The sequence below is a fragment of the Penicillium psychrofluorescens genome, assembly GCF_964197705.1.
Source record: "Penicillium psychrofluorescens genome assembly, chromosome: 6".
NCBI classification, from domain to species: domain Eukaryota; kingdom Fungi; phylum Ascomycota; class Eurotiomycetes; order Eurotiales; family Aspergillaceae; genus Penicillium; species Penicillium psychrofluorescens.
The window spans coordinates 235,371-256,400 of record NC_133444.1 but is presented as its reverse complement, the minus strand read 5'-3'; the positions used below and the strand labels follow the sequence as shown (position 1 = coordinate 256,400).

Here is a 21,030-nt window from a genome sequence, read left to right as displayed (position 1 = left end):
CCCTCCCTACCTACTACACTACTCGCCCACATTCAAGACCAGAAGCAAAAAAACAAGACAAAACCAACAATGCCCTCCCTAACAGTAGCAGTCTCCCAGTCCCGCACCCTCTCCACCCTCCCCGAAACCCTCTCAGCCCTGGAACAAACTACCATCCTCGCCAACCGACGCGGCGTCCACCTCCTTCTCTTCCCCGAAGCCTATCTCGGCGGGTACCCACGAACATGCTCCTTCGGCGCAGCAGTGGGGTCGCGCGACCCGCTCGGCAGAGAACAGTTCCTGGCGTATTTCAAGGCTGCCGTTGATCTGGGCGATACGCCCGCCGGCGCCGGCGATGATTGGATCCAGCGGAATCTGGAGGTGGCGCCCGGCAAGTCGCACCGTGGCGATGGGACGCGAGAGTTTTTGGAGAGGGTGGCGAGCGAAACGGGGGTTTTTATTGTGACGGGGTTGGTGGAGAGGGCGGGGGGGAGTTTGTATTGTGCTGTTGTTTATGTTGATCCCTTGCGGGGGGTTTTGGGGAAGAGGAGGAAGGTCATGCCGGTAAGTTTAGACCTGGACAGGCGCCTGCTACTTACTGACGATGTGTGTAGACCGGCTCGGAGCGACTGATCTGGGCCCAAGGGTCCCCGTCCACTCTCCGCGCCGTCACAACAACCCTAAACGGCATCCCGCTGACCCTCGCCGCGGCCATCTGCTGGGAGAACTACATGCCCCTCCTGCGCCAGAGCCTGTACTCACAGAACGTGAACATCTACCTGGCTCCCACGGCGGATCCCCGCGAAACCTGGCTGCCGCTTATGCGGACTGTCGGCGCAGAGGGCAGGTGTTTTGTGCTCTCGGCGAATCAGTGCGTGAGGCACGAGGAGCTGCCCGCGTGGGTTTGTGGTGTGGCGGACGCGCAGGACGGGGCACAGGTTCAAGCGGAGAATAAACCTCAGCCTCAGACTCAGGCGGGGGGGAGGAAGATGTCTGTTACGACGGCGGAGGGACCGCATGAGATTGTTTGGCCGCAGGTTCAGGGTGGACAGGCTCAGGGTGGACAGGTTCAGAGTGGACAGGTTCGGAGTGGACAAGGGCATGATCAGTCGTTGGAAAAGGGTAGGTCTATTCGTTTTTACCCTGACTATCTCCCTTCAAAGACTATACATTGCTCACCCCCACAACAGCATCATCAGACTACATCTGCCGCGGCGGCAGCTGCATCATCTCGCCCCTGGGCGACGTCCTCGCCGGCCCCATCTGGGAAGTCTGCACAGACGACGCGCCCGACAGCCCCGACGCAGCGATCACCACAGAGGCAAGCAAGGACGCCGTGGCGGCCGGTGACGGACTGGCCATTGCGAAGATCGATCTGGATGATTGCGAGCGCGGCCGATTGGACCTCGATGTTGCGGGGAGTTATTCGCGCAGCGATGCGTTTAAGCTGAGCGTCGAGGGATTGGATCTTGCGCCGCCCCCGGTGTAACGAGTTGATTGTCTCTATGTTTTTTTCTTTCTTTCTTTGTGTGTGTTCGATTCGGATCAATTATATCTAACTCAACTGTGCCTGCCGTGTTTTGCCATGTAACCATCCGCCAGCGAGTGAAAATAAAAGCATGGGATATCAATATATCAGTTGTGGTCGTCATCGTTATGCGCTACGATGCCACAGGTATCGGGGATTAGATCCTGTTCCTTCTCCATATATACACCACACCACCCCCCAAGGGTTTTCCATCCTCCACTCTACTCGAGTAACCACACCGGAGCCTTAGCCAACACATTCATCAAGGGCCCCTTATTGCGCACCTCGACGGCGACAAAGCCCGCAAACCGAATACGTGGTTGATTCTCGGCCTTGTCGTCCGACTCAGTCACAGATCGACCACTCTGCCCGCCAGCCGGCTTGCGGTGGCCCATCAACGCCCCGAGCATGGACTGTTTCTTGCGGTGAGGGTGCACAGGCGAGGCAGCATCTCCTGCGACTGCTCCAGAGTTCGAGTTTGATCCGGATGACGAGTCGGCTTCCACCGGTGCCCCTGCAGTATTGTGTTCCTCGTGCTCCTGCTCCACGGACAGACATGGGGCTTGCGGGATGTGCGGCAGCGGCGGCAGACCGGTCTCGATCTTCATGTACGAGTCTTGAGTGGGAGCCCCCGGAGGGAAGTACTCGACGCACACGTCGCGGGCTTCGAGCGGGATCTTCTCGGCGATGTTGATCGTGTTCTCGATAATCATGCGCACACCCGCTTCCAAACCCGGTAGCCCGGATTCGTGCAGTTGTCCACTCAGGAAAGAAGTAAGCTGCGCGACCAGATGTTCAACAAGGTCGGCGCGGTGGGCTTCGGCTGCCGGGCCAACGAGAGTATCACCCAGACCGTCAAAAGTCGTGCGGCGCCAGTTGGACAGTCGCGCCGCCATGTTCTCGCGGTCCTCTTCCGACTGCGCATGCGCCCCCTGCCGCCGCAGGTTCATCTCGAGGCTCTTCAGCTGCAGACTCAGATTCGGCTCCAGGGCCGGGTGGAAATGTCGCTGGAACACCTCCTCCACCAGCCATCGGCTGATCACGGCGCGTCCCAACGCGGTCATTTCTTTAGTTCCTTTTTCCACCGCATCTTCAGTGACATAGCCGTGCAGCCATTGCGGAATACCGAGCCATTCCTTGCGTACCGAGAAGGCGAGGTCTTTGATTGCGCCGTCCAGTCGCTGGAATCGGTTGGTGTACTCGTTGTCGTCCAGCACGGTACGCGACACCGCCATGCGCTGGTGCGCCACTGTGTTCTGGAGGTGCTGCACCTGCGCTTCCTTGTCGAAGTAGTACCGTTTGACCTTGGAGTATTTGGCCTCTTCTCCGGGGTTAGTTACGATGAAAACGCAAAGGGTCATAGGTCAACTTACGCAGTTCATCATGTTTCTGCATCAGCGCACGAACGTCCAGCTCCGAAATGTCCTCACGACTCCGGCTCGCATTGGACATATTGGCATTCACGTTCGTGGGCGTTCTGCGATCCGCCTCTGTCGGCATCGTGGTGGGATTGACGCTGGAGCGGCGACCCGAGTCCTGCAAAGGCGTGCCCGCGCGCCGCTCGTCCAACCCTGGCCCTGGAGGCGGCTGCTGCATCGCGTCCGGATCAACCTGGGCACGTAACGGGGAAGCCGGCTCGTAAGTCTGCCGGGAAGGGGACCTTGCACTCAGGGTTGTAGGGTCCTGCCGGTGAGCTGGGTGCAGTTCGATGTCCGACTTGATCGGGGACGGGCGGCGCAATTGCTGGAGCAACGTTGGGTCGGTGTTGGAGCGGTGGAGCGTCGGGGGGAATTGAATTTCTTCTTGTTCTTGTTGTTGTTGTTGTTGATATTGTGGTTGATCCGCGTAGGCCGGCTGTGGGGAACGCAGGCCCCGATAGGTGTGCTGGGGTTTCTGCTGGTAGGCTAGCGAAGCAGACCGGGGCTCATAAAGTTGCGCGGGTTCAAGTGAGCGGCCGTGTTGTGGCATATAATGCGGGCCTGGGTCTTCGTCAAAGGGAGGGGAGGGCGAAGGAGGGTAACGCGGGGAGGTTGGAAGTGAAATGGGTTGTGAAATCCGTTTGCCGCGAGTGCTGACGGTCACACTGCGCCCTAGAAGAGCGGAGGGAGGACGGTGCTTTGAAGAGCGACGAGGCTGAGTGTGGTCAGGGGCAATAACAGTGCTGGTCGGGCGGTCGCGATCCTTCAAGTGGGGCTGGGTCTGGCTTAGAGAACGCTGCAAAGAAGGTGACGGGAAGCCAGGGTCGACAATAGTGGTCGGGGTGGAAGGGGCCAGCCTGTCCTCGTATGCGGCGTCAATATCGGTGGGGTGGCGCGCGTATGGTTCGTCGGGCCGGGGCTGTTGGGCGTCGGAAGATAGGGACTCGGACGACAGAAAGACAGGCGAAGGATGCTGGGCAGGAGACTTGGGCTTCCTGCTGAACAAGGGCATCACTGTGGCCGGGGGAGCGAGGGGGAAAGAACAGAGGCAAAAGAAGAAAAGGGTGTTCAAGGGGGAACGAGTCAGTCAGATGGCGGGGCAGTGGTTAGATCTATATATAGAGAACTTCTACCCGATGTCAACAAAAGAATCATTACTATCATTCCTCTTCTTCTTCTTCCTATTCTCTCACCCGAAACCGATACTGATCCCTACGATCTAAATACACCACTTTCCCCTGCATCCCGGCCGCTTCCACCACCTTTACAAAGTCAGCCAACGGACTGGCAAACACTTCGTAATCATCATAGTGGATGGGGATCGTGATGTCCGGCTGAACCAGCCGCATCAGCTGCAATCCCTGTTCGGCATCCATGGTCACCATCAACGCAAACGGCGCCATCCCGGGCGACGGGATCGTGGTCCCGCCCAGATGCGCCAGCATCAGATCGATCTGCTGCCCGGCATACCGCCGCGGGATCTCTTTCAGCTCGTCGACCATCAGCGTATCGCCTGAGATGTAGATGCGATAGCCGCATTCAAACTCGGCCGTGTTAGGCGCGCCGTGCCCTAGTTCGAGCATCCAGCCATTTGTAGGCGGGATCTGACAGATGTTAGTTGAGAAACTGATCAGTCAGAAGAGCCTACCGCATTGGACAGCGCATTCAGCTTCTCCAAGATCGGGTTCGGAGGGACGTGCTTCCCCGGCATGCCGGTGACGCGCAGTCGAGGATGCCTGCCTCGTTCATTGGCTTGTACGCCGTCAATATCCACGAGGACGTGCTCGAACGGATCCAATGCAGATACGTAGGTGAACGAGTCCGCGCCCTTGCCTGTCAGATGCGCCTGCGCATGCGGGGTGGTGATGATGGGCAGATCTCGGCGCAAAGAGGCCTCGACCTTTTGGTCAAAGTGGTCGCTGTTCTGATCAGTTGCTGCGCGTAGCGCGAACCTATGTAGGGACCTACCCATGATAGTGGGAGAGGAGCACCAAGTCGATCCTCGGCAGTTCATGCAGATCCACCCCAGGTTGAGTCCGGCGGACGCTGGACACGCCGGGCCCTAGATGGACGTGGTCGCCAGCGTGGAGGAAGTTGGGCTACAATGCCCCATTAGCTATTGAATATGTGCCATCTGGACTCCAAGTTTATACATCGGTCATGAGGCGGATCCCGGCCCATTCGCTGCGGCAGTCAGGATCATCACTTAGGGCTATGTAGGGGTTCGCACGAACATGATCGTCGTCGCCGTCCCCACAAAGAACAGCGACGCATTCTCCTCCCCGGACGCCGAGGGATGGAGTTTGATCTCCTTGGCCGGCGGCAGCTCAGCCGGAACGGTCGTCGAGGGAGGCAAGTCCCGGGTAGGAGGCTGCGGAGTCTGGGGGATGGTAATGCACTGCATGATGGTGATAACAAAGAAGAAGAATGAGAGCGATGGGAACAGAATTTCTCTGCGCTTTTTACACAAGATCGACTCGTATACATGACGTCACGGTGTGAAACCAACAACAATAGTTCTCAATCATAGCGGGCATTTCCTACATACAAAACAGAGCTAATTACAGGCGTAGACCAAATGGTACTCAGACAGTAGGCGGCCCTCCATGCCTTGACCCGCTGTTCCGGCTGCGCAACCCAAAAGGAACAACATGTGCAACGAAACCAAAGGTTGGTCAATTAGCAGACGCCGTGTGTCTTGCCGGTCTTGCCCTGCAGCGAGTGCGTCTCATTCTGGTAGTGCTGGTGGGTGCGCTGCTGGTGGCGAGGATGAGCACGGTGGCTCCGCATGTGGCTGGAAAGGAGTTAGCTTGCGCAATTGGGAGCGGAAGGAAACCAGCTACTTACGTCTTGTACTTGGCGACCATCGCCTGGTCCATAGAATCCAGGGTCTGCAGGGCCAGCTTGAAGTCCTGAAGCAGGCTGTCGCAGCGGTTCATGCTGAAGTCCTCGCGGATGACCACGCGCATCAGCTGCAGCTTTTCGCTGTGGGGGGCCATGGTGTACGCAGGGACGATCCATCCGCGCTCACGCAGCTGGTGAGCAACGGCGAACTCGTCGTACATACGGTCTTCGTTGGGCGGCAGGCGGAAGGCCACCAGCGGCAGACCCTTGCCCTGGCCCTGGCTCATGATGATCATGCCCATCTCGGTCAGCTGCGAGGCCATGTAGTCGGAAATGCGGGTCAGGTTGACCATGATGGACCGGTATCCGTGCTTGCCCAGGCGAATCAGCTGGTAGTATTGGCCAATGACGTGCGAGGCACCCTTGGAGAAGTTGAGGGTGAAGCTAGACTGGTCCGCTCCGAGGTAGTTGATGTTGAACACCAACTCCTGGGGCAAGAACTCCGGCGAGCGCCAGATCACCCAGCCGACACCGGGATAGACCAGGCCGTACTTGTGGCCGGACACGTTGATGGACACCACCTTCTCCAGACGGAAGTCCCAGGGCAAATCCGGTTGGACGAAGGGGACGACGAAGCCACCGCTGGCGGCATCGACGTGGATGGGGCAGTCAATGCCGCGCTCGACCAGCAGATCGTTAATGGCCTTGACATCCTCGTACTCACCAGTGTAGGTGGTACCGATGATGGCACAGATACCAATGGTGTTCTCGTCCACCAGATCGACGGCCTCCTTGGGGTCGATCACGAAGCGGGTGTCGGTGCAGTAGACATACTTCTCCTCGACATCGAAGTAGCGGGCCGCCTTCTCCCAGCAGACCTGGACGGCGCTGTTCATGACAATGTTGGGACGCGAGTAGTCCTTACCCTCGGCCTTGCGCTTGTTCTGCCAGCGCTTCTTCATGGCCAGAGTGCCCAGCATAATGGCCTCGGAGGATCCAATGGTCGACGTCCCCATGGCATTGTCGCCGCCCGCGTCGGTCGGGCAGTTGAACAGGCGGGCGATCATGTTGACGCAGCGGTTCTGGATCTCGGCGGAGTGGGGGTATTCCTCGTAGTCGATGAAGTTCTTGCTGAAGGAGTCGGTCATGATGGCCTCGATCTCTTCTTCCTGCATGCTATCAGTGGCCGACCGTAGATTATCTGACACACACAAATGGCCTCATACCATATAGGTGGTGACAAAACTGGCCAGGCTGTGGAGGGGTTAGTGGGTGTTTCTTCGGGTCGGTGCGCAGCGATACTGACTTCAGCTTGGGATTGCCGTCCAGACTCAGCTCGTCCTTGATCATGCGCGAGGCAATCTGGCGCGGCATCGAGTTCTCGGGCATCTCGTGCTGGGGCATGTGGTCGGCGGCAAAGTGGCTGCCATAGACATTGGTATAGAAGTCATTCTCGTCGGGGGGAGCGCCAATGGAGTCGACCTGGCGGGCGGCGGGGTGGACGACCTCGTCGTCCTTCTTAACACTAGCGAGATGGACCATGGTGGTAATAATCGGGAGGAATTCGGGTGGGAAAGAATAATTGAGAGAGAGATGAAAGGAAAAGGAAAGGCTACAGGAGGGAGAAGGCGGAAAGAAAGGAAGAGGGGCAGTGAGCAGCAACAACAAGGGCTCGAGCGGGGACCAATAGATGACGCAGTTGAATGCACTGGGAGGGCCACCAACTGGAGGTATGGGTTGGTGCCAAAAGTACTCCCGACGGGATAATGGTGGAACAGTCATTCATTCCTTCGTGGCCAGTGACTTCCTCCTATCATTCCCTAGTCCCCGTGATCTATCCGTCGCCGTGCAGCCCCTCCGAAGCTTGGTCAAAGCTTGGCTGAAGACGATCGGCGCCGTCCTTTCGGGAGATGACGACGCCAGTTACGGGCGCCACGTTGGCTGGCCTGACTCCAGCGGTGTGCGAAACAGGCTGTTCTAGATGCGCATTGGGTCTCGATTGTAAACCGACCTGGGTTTCTCACATTGTGTATTCGTGGATGTATTCGTGGATGTCTACAGCTTGCTCGCCCGACTGAGCTTCTCAACCTCCGCAAACTGATAATAATACGCTAAACTGCCCGGGTTCAGCAGCGTGCCTGAAGGTTGAATGGTCTTGCCCGACACAATGTGTTTCACCGGCAACTCCACTTTTTTCAGGTTGACCGTGGTCTGGAGGCGGTGCAAGTACGTAGTCAGTGCGTGTTTCAGCCTCCGGAAGAGGGCGGCTAGTGAGCGAACGTACCGGGATCTCGGGTGTCTCAAAGGTGAACAGGGGCACATGGCGGGGGCTCAGCTCGCTCCGAATGGCCCGATTCACTCGCTCCACCAGGCTGGCCGTGAACGCCGCCCCGGGCTTCATGAGCAGGAAGAGCAGCACCCGCTCATCGGTATCCGTGGGGCGCCGCTGGCCGACGCAGATCGAGTCGGCGATCTCGTCGGAGAATTGGCCTTCGATCACTCGGTAGATCTCTGCAGATCCAAATCGCACGCCGGAGGGGTTGAGCACCCCGTCCGCGCGGCCATGGAACATGAGCTGTTTCGTGGTGGGATGGATTGAGACAAAGTCTCCGTGTGTCCATACATCTATTGGGGGAGGGTGAGCCACGGATCTCCACAAGGACAAGGGGGGGGGCGCCTACTGTCAAACCGAGCAAAATATGCGTCGTGGTACTTTTCCCCGCTGACGTCGGCCCAGAACTGAGTGGGCATGTTGGGGAATGCAGAGGTCGCCACGAGCTCGCCAGGAACGCCCTCGTCCACCGGGACCCCCTTCATGCCCTGGCCTCCTTCGATCGTCGAATCGTACACCTCCACCGGCACACCGAGACTGCATCCCGCGCATCCTCCCACATACACCGGGACGAGCGGGTTGCCAGTTCCAAAGCACCCAGCAAGATCAGTGCCGCCGGAGATGTTGTTCAAGCGCACATGGGACGGGAAGCCGTCGTCGTAGAACCACTCGAACAGGGCCTCCCGCAAGACCATGCCGGTGCTGGTGACCACCTTCAAAGCGCGCAGATCGACCAACTCGCGCGGCTTCAAGTTGAGTCGCTGTAGTTCGTGGAGCCATCGCGGAGATATTCCCAGATGTGATACCCTGTTCGATGTTTAGAAAAAAGCATTCCACCTCCAAACTCACTCACTTACTTCTCTTGAGCGGAAATGTTCACCAATGCCATGACATCCGGGATAAATGGACTGCCGTCGTAGAGCACCACCCTCGATCCAAATAGCAGAGTCTGCATGGCGGACAGATACATGATCCAGCCAGTCGTAGTATATTGCAGTGCAACGCTTTCTGGGTTCAATTCATTATGCAATCCTCCTTCCTTGTGGGCATTCAGGAGTATGCCTCCTACAGAATGGACGATACACTTGGGCTGGCCTGTCGTGCCGGACGAGTAAACCACCAAAAAAAGATCTCGGAAGGCGACTCGCTCGAAGTTAAGGCGATCGTTCCCCGGTCCTGCTGCTGCAAGATAGGCAGAGAGTGTACATGCCTTGGGGATATGATCAATGTCGGCAGGACTGGAAGAAAATCGTGGCTGCGAGACTATTCCCTCAAACTCGGGTACCGACTCCATGCCGCGCATGATATCTCTCATCTTGTCTCGCAGGTCAATCGTCTTCCCATTGTAGACAGCCTGGTCATCCATGAACAGCCACCGCGGCCGAATTTGCAGCAGCCGATCCAACACGCCCTTGACGCCCATGTCGGTAGAACTGGATGAGAAGATGGCACCCAGGGCAGTCGACGCCAGGAAAACCAGCAGGGTATCAATGCTGTTCGCTGCACACACCGCAATGCGATCGCCCTTCTTCACCCCATTCGCCTTCATAGCCTGCATCAATGCGCCCGTCTTCCTCCTCAACTCTCCCCACGAAAGATGCACCGCGTCCTTCGCTGCGCCCTCACGAATTTCCGTGATGGCAATCTTATCGTCTTCTTTCCCAGTCTTATCGCCGGCATACCGCGAAAAGAGCAGGTTCTCCGCGAAGTTCAGCCGAATCCCAGCGAACCATTCCGGCACGCTATCCATGCGCGCGGACTCGTCCACAACCTGGCTGTAAGATCCCTCATGGATGGGTTGGAAGTAAGTGAAACAAAAATCCCAAAAGGCAGATCGGTTCTGGATGGAGTAGAGATACATCTCTTGAAATGAGTCAAATTTCTGCCCCACGGCCTTGGTCAGCTCGCGCTGGAAATGGGCCATTTGCGTCGACTCGGGGGAGGGGTGCTGCCATAGTTTCCGGGGGATAGAGGATGCCATTACTGCTGGACTGAGAGATAGATAGATGTACACACAATTGTAGGAGCTATAGCTATGCTAACGCTGAAGCTGTCTTCTTATTATTGCTTATCAACGCAGCCGAGGCCCGACCTGGATCCGCTTGGCCGCCCCGTGGGTACCCGCGGGGGATAAGCCCCACGCGGGATCTATCTCGTAGAGAAGGAGATGGATTGGCTGATCATCGCTTGATCGTGAATTCTGCTGTTCAAATGGGCAGGAAGAGAGAGCATCCGATCACTACGTATTACTATTTGAAAACAGAACTCGACAACATTTGCTGTGGGCTAAACTTTCCCGCGTCCGGATTTTGCCTTCAAAAAGCCACTTCTTTTACGTTACTATACTGCTCCGAGCCATCCATGGATCCTTCAATGTTTATAAGACAGTAAGATTGATCAGGCCATTTCTCTCAAACTCAATAAGTTGGAGATCAACGCTTTTAGGCGTTCTTTAGGGCTACGCTCCGTCCCAGGCCGAAGACCCAACGCAGGGCCTGAGAATGAATAAGTGTCCCCCGCAAAACAATTCACCCAAGCTGTTAAAGGACCCAATTTTGCCAGGACAATGCTTTATTAACCCAGACACCATCAACCACGCCTGGCCGGCACGTGACCCGGTCTTTAAAGGCGAATTATAACCAAACTTCGGCAGTCGCGTCCGACTCTGTATCATACATCTCACTCAGGAGCAGCAATGGCACATAAAGCGGAATACAAGCTCTCAACAGAGCAAGTCGATCATTTCATGCGGTTTGGATATCTGCGCCTGACCGACTGCTTCTCCCGGGAAAAAGCTGCACAATGGACGGGAGATGTATGGACCAGACTCGGCTACTCGCCAACAGACAAGTCGACGTGGGCGTGCGAACGCATCAACATGCCACAACACAAAGAAGAGCCGGTGAAGACATTCGCTCCAAAGGCCTGGGCGGCCATCTGCGAGCTCCTTGGCGGCGAAGAACGCGTGGCAAAAGACTCGGCCATCTGGGATGATGCGATGATCGTTAATCTCGGGACGGACGAGTGGGAAGGTCGGTCGCCCGAGCCTGCTGATCTGCCGGGATGGCATGTTGATGGGGATTTCTTCATTCACTTCCTGGACTCGCCCGAGCAAGCGTTGTTGGTCATTCCCATCTTCAACGATATCCAGGATCATGCGGGTGGTACTATGGTCTGCCCCGACGCGATTAAACGGATGGCACAATACCTAGTAAGTATACGACATCCCTGTTCACCAGGTTTACTTCTTACCATTTGCTGCCAGTACGAGCATCCCGAGGGAGTATCACCGTACATGGTTCCCCGTGGTGGGAAGCCCCCACCCACAAAGCGAGGGTTCTACTCTGATATTGTCCACGAGTGTCATGAATTTCACGAGATGACCGGAAAAACCGGCGATGTGATTCTCATACATCCATTGATGATCCACTCGGCTTCGATAAACAGTCTGAGGATTCCCCGGATGATCACCAACCCACCGGTCTCGTTGAAGAAGCCTTTCGACTACGACCGCAGAAACCCCCAAGAGTACAGTATTGTGGAGCAAAAAACACTCCGAGACCTTGGCAAAGATCGACTGTCTGGTTGGAAAATCAAAGGTAAAAGGAAATTTGTTGTGCCCGAGAGGGTGAAAAAGCAAGAGCAGATGAAGAAGCTTGAGCTGGAGAGACTGCAGAAGGGTTCTTAAGCGAGCGAGCGTTTTCCTACCTCACGCTTTCACGCTTTATCCTGTTCAACCTATCCTTAATTGCTCTATCATTATATCCTATCAAAGCAACACTTTCAGGTACCCACACATCGGACAACAAAGTAGATCTCTTAGCTCTGGTAATGGAGGCGCGCCTTGTATTCTCGTGTCTTTACAATTGGCGAGGATACGAGCTGTTTGCCGTGAGCATCATATGCTTCAGCGACCACCTGACTAGGCCGTCTATTAGTCTGGAAAGAGGTTTCGAAGCCGGTTCTCTTGGTCTGGCCCAAAAGTGTTTTCTGGCCATCCGCGGTTTTCTCGTAAAATCTCCAAATCTTGGTCTCCGTGTCTCCGTTCCAACTAACATAGAGAGAAGTTCCGACTGGCTCTTCGTCTTTGAAGGCAACCAAAGCCGGCTCCTCGGAGGGAAGTGCATGCCAGTCGAACTTGAATGCGCGATAGTTCTCCGATCCAGGGCCAAGTCTTCCAGAACCCAATCCCGTGAAGAATATCGTCGTCCCGTCGGGCTTATGCTCAGACATGGCACCATTGTAGCCCCAGTTGATAAATGCATTCCCATTTGGCAGCAATTGGACATTACCTTGGGACCTAACCGAAAGATCCCCCGGCGCCCGGAAGCGAGCAATAAGCCGAGCGGTACGCTTTGCAGTATCTAGCTCAACAACCTTCCCCTCGCTATAAGGACGGGTTTGGAGAATAGGGCCTCCGCTTTCCGCAAGATTCTCGTGAGCGGAGTTGTCGAAGAACGAGATGATTTCTTTCGATCCTTTGGTTTCGTAGTGGAGGTATTTCTGATGCATCCTTGTATCATGCTGCCAACAGAAATCGAAGTCTGCAGAGAAATCAGAGTGTTTCCCTCCAAGCTGCCAGATGATATCGCCAGTATTTCCATCCATCTTGAAGATTGTACACATGCTTCGAGCAGAGAGCAGGTAGGTATTCGTCTTCGGGTCGACATCAAAGGCATTCATGTAGAAATAATGCCAAACTTGACTCGAGTTCACGCCTAGCCCGGCGTTTCCGCTTTGTAAGGTCAGGTTGGTTCCAGCTGGATCAATGTGGTCAAGAGAGCTCCACTCCCATAAGAGTTGGTTGGTATCAGTGTCCACTTTCTGTATCTTATTGTCAAGGATCCATGACTGATTCTCGGTCGCACCATATGGAGTTAGGTCGCGGATTTCGGGGTCGAATACAGTGAAAACGGCGGAGCTATTGTCGAAAAATAGGAATTCATGCTGGTCTGCCAGTTTGTGTCCTCCCCCCCTAATTTCCTTCAGCAGTCGGTATCTGTTGTCAAAGATAGAGGTATGACCGTGTCCGTGGCCCATTGGCGAATTGTGCGAGCCTTCGAAGATACTCAGCACTTGCTGTCCTCTGTAGGTATGGACCTGAAAGTTTTCGCTTCTTGGGCCAACGAATCCAAATCCCGTCCACACTAATTCACCCTTGTCGGTGTAAATATATGGGCCACTCTGAGCTGGGCCATGGTTGGTATCGTCAGGGTAGATGCTTTCTGGCGTATAAAAGATGAGGCCGTCCCAGGTGTCGTTTGTGGCAGGGATTGTAATATTCAGGTTTGGAACAGCGAGGTCTGGCCTTGACTTGTAAGCCAAATTCGCCCCGACATAGCTCGTGAACAAGAACGTCGCTAGAAAACGTGCCATCGCAAATTGTCAAGAGTGATAATCAAAAACGAGCATTTCCTGGAATTGTCGCTGGTTTTAAGACAGCTTTCAATGCTTTGCTCCATAATTTTCGACTGAAAACCGGCGAGTTCCGAGCTGAATGTGGAAACTGCAGGAGAAAGTCTACTTGAAAAAGAGATCTGCGCCTATGTTGGGCAGTCCCATCCGAAAAGGGGTTCACCGGGTATTTATTCAATAACTAAAAATTGAGGGGTGAAATCGATGAGGTGCTGCAGCTTGCAAAAAACGTCATCGGAGCTCCAGATAGGAAGCTGGATACGAACGAGGTCTAGGGCAGCCAAGAAACTAATTTAGAGCGGGCATCGCCTGCAGATCATTGCTCTACATGTCAAGGGTACTGCTTTCCGCTCGAGAGCCAACCTTGTATGCAAATTGGCAATGGGTGTTTACTATACTCCAAAAGCGTCGGCAAGCTTTTCAGTGGCCCTCTGCAATTCAATCCACGTCTTGCACGCTGCGAAGACAAACCGGTCGAATCTCAACAGGATGTATCGTTTCCCACTCACACTCCGCCACATCAGTTTCTCGTCGTACCCGCGGGGCAATGGCCTAGATATGCACAAAGGCGACTGAGCGAATTCTTCTCCAGTGGCACTTCGGAATACCCGATGCCCAAGTGCATTTGGTAAAATTGATGCGGGACATGCAGTTCGCGGTACGAAAAAGGTGGCCTCGCCCAGCGACAATCGGTCACTAGCATTCCTGATTTTCCTCAGGTCATCCAGAGCGGAACTTGCCTCTTCAATATCGTCGAGTAAGATGACGAGCTGAAACATTTGTTTTCCATCTGCAAAAATCACATCGTCGGTAAACTGCACCTCGGCATGCGGCTGCAGTGCGACGCAATATGTCTGTGGAAAGCAGAATCCACCGTCCAGTTCAGAAATGAACGGCATATCCGGCAAGTGAATATACCGCGTCGGGCCTTCGCTTCGGGACCCTTGCTCAAGCCAGTGCTTCAAGCTTGGAACCATTTGGAGCAGCCACAGGCCCCAATCGCGGATCAGAATTTGCACGAAACCTTCCCCAGTGACCATGTCGCCATTTCGAACTGTCGCGACGAGAGATCTGTCTAACTGTTGTTTGCGCTCCTGGTACCAACCAGCAAACAGGCGCTCATGATCCACCTTTTGGCTGGATGAGCATGCGATGGTGAGTCTCCAGGCGAGTGCCACCGCATCTCGAAAACCAGACGCAATCCCTTGCCCACCAACTGCGACAATAGTTAGCGCTTTTTTATTTTTAGATGATGGAAGATCTCACATGGTGGGAATACATGGGCTGCATCACCGCAGAGAACCACTCGTCCAAGCGCCCATTTATTGCAACTTCGTGCTGAGAATCGAAACGGTCTTGACCGGAGCACCTCAATGCAATCTTCCGGGTACTCGACATCTTTTGAAAGGCTATTCTCATGTCTGTTAGCAAATCATCAAAATTCTACTGTATTTGTGCTAGAGACTTACCCATAGCGGCTGCCTGGATGTGTCAAATAAGGAGACACAATTTCTCGAACCTTGTGTCGCTGCGCCATCTCGATTCCATCTTCATCAGGAGCTACAACAAACTCAAACCGCCACAGTTTGTCTTCAGGAAGACCGAATCGGCCACATACAGCTGGTCTGCGGGGATTACACAGAAAGCGGAAATCAGCAGGGAAAAAATGGTCGTACACTTCTTCCGGTGTGTAGCTAAGCTCCCACAATGGGAACTCGGGATGCGTCTCTCTTGTCGGAAGATGCATCTTCCAGTTGAGCGCGACCCATGTTTCTTCATATTTTGTCCTGGTTATTCCTAGTCAGCTCGGAGATTGCCATTGAAAGGAACCATTTTTACTGTTCGGCCCATTCTAAACGGATCCCTTTAGGCTCCAGGTACATCTTTCGTGTAAACCCCGTCTTTCCATCTGCCGCGGCAAGAAACTTGGCTTTTATTCTATGCTCTGTGCCAGATGCATCATTGTATAATGCAAACACCCAATCGTTGTCTTCAGATATAGAAGTCAGGGCGCAACTGCCTCTCAATTCGGAAACCCCAGTTCGATTAACAGCAAGGCGGAGATACTTTTCGAGGACAGGCTGTTTATGTGCAACAAGGCCTACATGCCCGGTGTTGCCTTTCGTCTATATATGTTTTAGTGTTTGAAAGCAATTAGGTAGGTAGATCCACAAACGGAAGCTGTGTCGAGGCTTAGAAAAGGCTTCGCGTAGAGATTGCGGTGGATTCCACTAACGAAGTGAACTTTGGACATATCTTAGACGCTACTTCAGTAAACCAAATCCAAAAGTGTAGGATGAATGCTGCTCACGAGAGCCGATCTCAGTGAAAATGTGGTTGTATAGCCCCAGTCCCTGCACAAGTCGGATTCCATCATCGTCGAGAGCAATACCGCGTGGATCAGTAGTTATGTCTGCTTCTTTCTCTAAGACGATGTTCTGAACTCCCAGTCTGCCGAGGTAAGCTGATAGCATAGCTCCAGTAGGACCGCACCCGCAGATCAGCACGTCGGTGGTCTCCCATTCCTCTTGTGACGCCATGGTTCTGGTGCGGTCAGGTTGGCAACCGGCGGTGTTGCTGATGTATAATTATGAGTTATGGAGTTCTTCTGTTGTCCTTACCACGTGGTAGCCAAGATGTGGGACCAATGTGTCCGCGACGGAGATAGTCCCTCCGGTGTAGGTCCCTCCGATGTAGGCCCCTCCTCGATGATGGTAACTACGAAACAATAATGTTTTATGTGAATGATTCAATGTGATTTAGGTTCATATCTATTCTCTATGACTATGTTTGTGTGGGTTGGAGCCAGGGAGGTGGGCACATCAGCATTTTCCCAGATATAGCAGCCTCCGCACACTGTGACAGACCTCCAAATCGAATATCACGACCCGTCATTCCCTTGCCGTAGTGCGCATACTTGGCGGAGTTTGTCATTATTATGCGAGAATTGAGAGGAATTATTGGTTCCTGGATCATGCACCAACACGTATCTGTCAGAATCTGAGCGCCAAATTCCTCCAGCGGAGAAATATACCCAGCTTGGGCAGCTCGAGCATATGTGTCTCGATTACATGTCACAACCAGTGCAGTTCCCTTGTCTTTCCGACTATTCGCGCAGAGGTGGACAAGCTTCACAATTTCGTTGTAGGAGAAATGTGGATTCCCAAGGGATACAAGGTCCACTTGGAAATATCTGTTGCTAGTCTCGCTGCTCAATGGGATACCATTGAAATGGTGCCACTGCCTCACAAGATCATCGCGTGTCAGTGTGACCTGGGGCGTTTCCTTTAAGTGTGTATCTATGTCGGCTGGACTGTGCGCCTCGAAAGTAATGCCTGCAATATGAAACATTGGAGCACTGGAGGTTGTCGCAAACGCTGCACCGAATGCCTTCAAATCTTCAATGGTGGCTTGTGAATTTTCCAATCCAGTCACAATTGGAATTCTATTTGCAGCAGTATCCCCTATAAGGTATCCAAGTAGCGGAAACAGAGTATCATCTGCGCAGTGAACAGGTTCCAAGTGAATATGGATTTGGGCTTTGCGATTTGAAGTGATATGACATCCAGTTTTCAAAGACCGTCCAGTCAGTGAAACACAGACGTCCAGAAGGTCTGGACACTTGATCGTCCTAGCCCCTAATACACTGTTTGCAAAGACCACGGCATTTGACTCAGCCCACATAATATCCTCTCCCGCCTTCGGAGCAGTATCAAGCAGGTAAGGTGCGCATGTGAAGGTAGGGCGCGCTCCCATTCTCACATACACCTGGGCAAGCTGTTCAGAGGGCTCTCCAACCTCTGGGTCAACACCTAGGGAGCGCCAAAGTCGTCGATCGATGGATATTGAATTCAGAGAGGTGGGGATTCGGACTCGCGCGCCCCATCCAGATAGTGTCTCGGCAAATTTCAAGGTGCCTGGGCCAGTGTAGATGCAACAATCGATATGAGCTTGCTTGACGTCAATCAACTCGGTGACGCCTTCAATTTGTGCTGTCCGGAGGATCACACGCATTGCCACCTGGGCAGCTTTTCCATGAACTCCATCCATCATCTCTTGGTCAAGTAACGTCAACTGAACTGAGGGGACTGAAAGCTGTCTGTTAAGCCCAAGGGAAGTGTGCGGGCTTGCCAAGGTAGTATGGGCTGGTATAGACTGGATTTGACGTCCGTCAATACGCACTCGTTGCATTCGGAAGACAGTCTCAAACTGTGATTCCGATACTTGCAAAATAGGAATGCTCTTTTGAAACATTTCCTCGGCAACTATCACTCCCATACTCAGAATCAGCTCATCTCGCCCGAATATAAGCGCACTGGGTTGGCAGCCGTTCAGCAGCAGCTCCAGAATCACCCCGCTACCAGTACATGAGCCACGCCCGCTGGGGATTGCAAGAATTTTTCCAGATATTGACTGCCCCGCCAATGGATGATGCTGGTCAATAACAATGCCGTTCTCAGCATTTACGCCACCCCAGAAACTCAGGGCAGTCTTGCTTGCAACCAATTCTCCTTCAACAACCCCAGGGATAATTTCTCTCCCATAAATCACACTCTGTGGATTGTATCAGCATCGTTACAGAAATCGCATTCTCAGTATATTTACATTGGAATCATCATCATCATCGGGATTCGCTTGTGACATAGTCATCGTGAAGCAGCGAGCGGGCTGTGACCAAAGAGAAACCAGCAGAATGCAAGTAATTCTGCAGCTTGTGTTCTCTGGGCGGATTTTATTTCAGTGTTTAGCGTGGTAATCGATTTCAGACCAAACAACTGTGTGAAGACAAAGAAGAGAGGAGGTGGGAGATAATCGGCTGTTGCCCGACAGCGGAACGGGACCTCTCAGCCGAAAGCCATTGTACACAACTCACACACACACACACTCTCTCCCTCTCTCTCTCCCTCTATCTCTCTCTCTCCCTCTATCTCTCTCTCTCCGGTGCGTTTGGAACTAGAACAATGTTTAAAAAATGAACGTTTCAATTGCATTCTCCCACAATAGTCCCTTTCCGGCACACCTATCCTAAAAATGCAGCGGGGACTTCGGGTCCCCACACAGCCAAGGACTCGCTGCCCGCGTGCACATACCCAATAGGCGATTCTTTGTTGACAAGATCGCCGTCTGCATAGTGCTCTACAATATTGCCAGTGGTATCCCACCAGTAGTCGAAGATCTGTGAACCTAGAACATGACGTCCGACACCCCAGACAGACTTGTACCCCTTTTTGGCCAGCCACTGGTGGCCGAGCTGCTGGGTATCGAAATCATGCACCTCGAACGAGCAGTGGTGTACATGAGCAGACCCAGGATTGGTACTTAGAAAGAATGAGTGGTGGTCCACGTGTGTTTCGCCGAGATCCAAATGGGCGAACATGGTCACGATCATTTTCTCGCCGTCTTTCTCGATGTAGAGAAGGTCGGTCGGGACGATGTTGAATGTGGACGTATAGAATTCAAGCTGGGCATCGAATTTCTGAGTACAGAGTCCAAAATGACCAAGCTAAGAAATGAGTCAGTAACAATCTGGATAGTCGATAGCGAAGGTCCTCATACCTTGTGCACAGCAGCAGGGCCATGCTCGAATCGATTAAACTCGCGTCGGCGAGATTTTTCACCGGCGTAGTTTAAAACAATCTTCTCCTGGTGGGACACTTGCACGTCCGTTGGCTTCTGTCCAAATATGATATTGCATGGATATCCTTCTGGGTCAGTGATCGTGACCGAGGATCCTCCTCCAGGAGCATCGCTCAAATCCTGGACTAAGCCCGCAGTTGGCAACTTTGTCACTCTTTAGATTACCTATTAGTCAGATATCAAATGGAACAAAAAGCCATATGACGCTCACCTATCGAAATCTTCCTGAGTCTGTGCCTCGAAAACACCACCCAGAAACTGCTTGGGCCCCTTGCGCGCATAGTAGACATAGTGATCTGGACCATATCCTCGATACCAAACCTCATTTTCTGTCTGTTTCACAATTTGCATTCCAAAATCTAGGGATGTCAGATCGATGGCTGGAGTTGGTAGGAGGTACAAGTGAAATACCAAGCATAAAACCGCTAATCTCGTCGAGATCAGGATGCTGATAGCGCATGTGAGACAGTTTCGCCAGATGAATACGGGCCTCTGGATTGATATTTTGCTTGTTCAGCCAGCTCGTCTGCGACTCTTGAGCATCGCCCACTGCGACCACATCTGGCACCGTAGCGCCGTGGTTGGGCTTGATTGCAGGTGTGGCCATGTTGGAAGACTGAGAAGATAGTATTTTTTTTTGGAAAACTGGGTCTTTGGGGTATGAGCTCACGATCCCTCAGGATTTATCATCTTTTATGTCATGCTAGCGTGCAGGGCCTCATTGATCCCACATCCAGCTCCATCTGACATACGCGGAATGTTCCCCACATTCGCTGCGTATATAATGTCCGAATATACTTGATTACAATTTACCTCGTACATTCAAGCTATGGCTGCCTTTAAAAACCTCGTGCGGTTCTCCACTGGCTCGCAGCCCCATTATGGTGACCTGGTTGCAGTGACTGACAACAAGTACACCGTCCGAAAACTGAAGGGAACACCGTTCACGACTTGGGAGCAGACAGAAGAGATTGTCCACGTCGATACGGTAAGGCTTAGTAGAGAAATTTAACTCTACTTGTACTGATTTTGGTACAGCTGGAGACGCCGATTGAAAATACACCGATTGTCCTTTGTATCGGATTGAACTATAAGCAGCATGCCCAGGAAGCAAATGTTAGTGGTTTCACTCTTCACACATTTTCGAGTACTAATATTATCGGTCTTTTCACAGCTGCCGATTCCCAAGTTTCCTACAGTATTCACTAAGCCCGCTGATGCTCTTGCCGGTCCTTTTGATGCGATCGACATCCACCCTGATGCACGCGAGCTCCTCGATTACGAGGGCGAGCTCACAGTCGTGATCGGACGAGACGCCAAGAACGTATCAGAAGAAGACGCATTGGACTATGTTCTTGGTTACACGGCCGGAAACGACGTGTCTGCTCGTAATTTCCAAGTCCCAGAGGCCTCGGGAGGACAATTCTGCTACGCAAAATCATTCGACGGTTTCGCCCCCATTGGACATGCAGTCGCGGCTGCTCAGGATATCCCCGATCCGCAGAAATTACAATTAACCACCAAGGTCAACGGGGTGGTCAAGCAGGAGACCAGCACGGGCGACATGATTTGGAGTGTCCGACAGATCATCAGCCATCTTTCCCGCGGGACTACACTCCGGCGAGGCACTTTGATCATGACGGGAACTCCGTCAGGCGTGGGATATTTCCGGAAAGAATTTTTGAAAGACGGCGACATTGTCGAAGTGGAGATCCAAGGCGTCGGAGCGACCAAGAACCGAATCCGCCATTATTAGATAGAGCAAAAAAGAATACAAACGGAGTTGAACAGTTCAGTAACCTCCGAAGGTCCCGCAAAATAGGCCCCGCATTTCGCCGCGTTGAGACGGATTTGCGCCCTAGAGCATGTCGGGGATG

General features: G+C 53.3%; 9 protein-coding genes across 9 annotated transcripts; 3 read left to right on the top strand and 6 right to left on the bottom strand.

The window, feature by feature from the left end:
* Positions 1-69: 69 nt before the first annotated feature.
* On the top strand, positions 70-1,468 carry PFLUO_LOCUS8606 (uncharacterized protein; the record flags this gene model as incomplete). Its single annotated transcript, XM_073786351.1, has 3 exons — positions 70-543; positions 594-1,101; positions 1,170-1,468. 3 exons carry the CDS (start codon positions 70-72, stop codon positions 1,466-1,468), a joined length of 1,281 nt encoding a protein of 426 aa, XP_073642615.1.
* A 260-nt stretch (positions 1,469-1,728) lies between these two features.
* Positions 1,729-5,329, bottom strand: PFLUO_LOCUS8605 (uncharacterized protein; the record flags this gene model as incomplete). The annotated part of the gene is made up of 7 exons (XM_073786350.1): positions 1,729-2,828; positions 2,881-3,939; positions 4,142-4,529; positions 4,574-4,844; positions 4,894-5,024; positions 5,079-5,109; positions 5,160-5,329. The coding sequence occupies 7 exons, from the start codon at positions 5,327-5,329 to the stop codon at positions 1,729-1,731; spliced, it is 3,150 nt and encodes a 1,049-aa protein (XP_073642614.1).
* A 275-nt stretch (positions 5,330-5,604) lies between these two features.
* PFLUO_LOCUS8604 (uncharacterized protein) lies at positions 5,605-7,311 on the bottom strand (the record flags this gene model as incomplete). Its single annotated transcript, XM_073786349.1, has 4 exons — positions 5,605-5,719; positions 5,773-6,938; positions 6,996-7,023; positions 7,076-7,311. 4 exons carry the CDS (start codon positions 7,309-7,311, stop codon positions 5,605-5,607), a joined length of 1,545 nt encoding a protein of 514 aa, XP_073642613.1.
* A 513-nt stretch (positions 7,312-7,824) lies between these two features.
* PFLUO_LOCUS8603 (uncharacterized protein) lies at positions 7,825-10,082 on the bottom strand (the record flags this gene model as incomplete). The annotated part of the gene is made up of 4 exons (XM_073786348.1): positions 7,825-7,980; positions 8,054-8,394; positions 8,451-8,908; positions 8,959-10,082. The coding sequence occupies 4 exons, from the start codon at positions 10,080-10,082 to the stop codon at positions 7,825-7,827; spliced, it is 2,079 nt and encodes a 692-aa protein (XP_073642612.1).
* Positions 10,083-10,796: 714 nt separating this feature from the next.
* On the top strand, positions 10,797-11,789 carry PFLUO_LOCUS8602 (uncharacterized protein; the record flags this gene model as incomplete). Its single annotated transcript, XM_073786347.1, has 2 exons — positions 10,797-11,312; positions 11,367-11,789. The coding sequence occupies 2 exons, from the start codon at positions 10,797-10,799 to the stop codon at positions 11,787-11,789; spliced, it is 939 nt and encodes a 312-aa protein (XP_073642611.1).
* Positions 11,790-11,920: 131 nt separating this feature from the next.
* Positions 11,921-13,477, bottom strand: PFLUO_LOCUS8601 (uncharacterized protein; the record flags this gene model as incomplete). Its single annotated transcript, XM_073786346.1, has 1 exon — positions 11,921-13,477. The coding sequence occupies one exon, from the start codon at positions 13,475-13,477 to the stop codon at positions 11,921-11,923; it is 1,557 nt and encodes a 518-aa protein (XP_073642610.1).
* A 431-nt stretch (positions 13,478-13,908) lies between these two features.
* PFLUO_LOCUS8600 (uncharacterized protein) lies at positions 13,909-14,989 on the bottom strand (the record flags this gene model as incomplete). The annotated part of the gene is made up of 2 exons (XM_073786345.1): positions 13,909-14,732; positions 14,986-14,989. The coding sequence occupies 2 exons, from the start codon at positions 14,987-14,989 to the stop codon at positions 13,909-13,911; spliced, it is 828 nt and encodes a 275-aa protein (XP_073642609.1).
* Positions 14,990-18,536: 3,547 nt separating this feature from the next.
* Positions 18,537-19,760, bottom strand: PFLUO_LOCUS8599 (uncharacterized protein; the record flags this gene model as incomplete). The annotated part of the gene is made up of 4 exons (XM_073786343.1): positions 18,537-19,019; positions 19,073-19,307; positions 19,365-19,512; positions 19,565-19,760. 4 exons carry the CDS (start codon positions 19,758-19,760, stop codon positions 18,537-18,539), a joined length of 1,062 nt encoding a protein of 353 aa, XP_073642608.1.
* A 222-nt stretch (positions 19,761-19,982) lies between these two features.
* On the top strand, positions 19,983-20,909 carry PFLUO_LOCUS8598 (uncharacterized protein; the record flags this gene model as incomplete). The annotated part of the gene is made up of 3 exons (XM_073786342.1): positions 19,983-20,141; positions 20,192-20,269; positions 20,328-20,909. 3 exons carry the CDS (start codon positions 19,983-19,985, stop codon positions 20,907-20,909), a joined length of 819 nt encoding a protein of 272 aa, XP_073642607.1.
* Between the last annotated feature and the right edge of the window lie 121 nt (positions 20,910-21,030).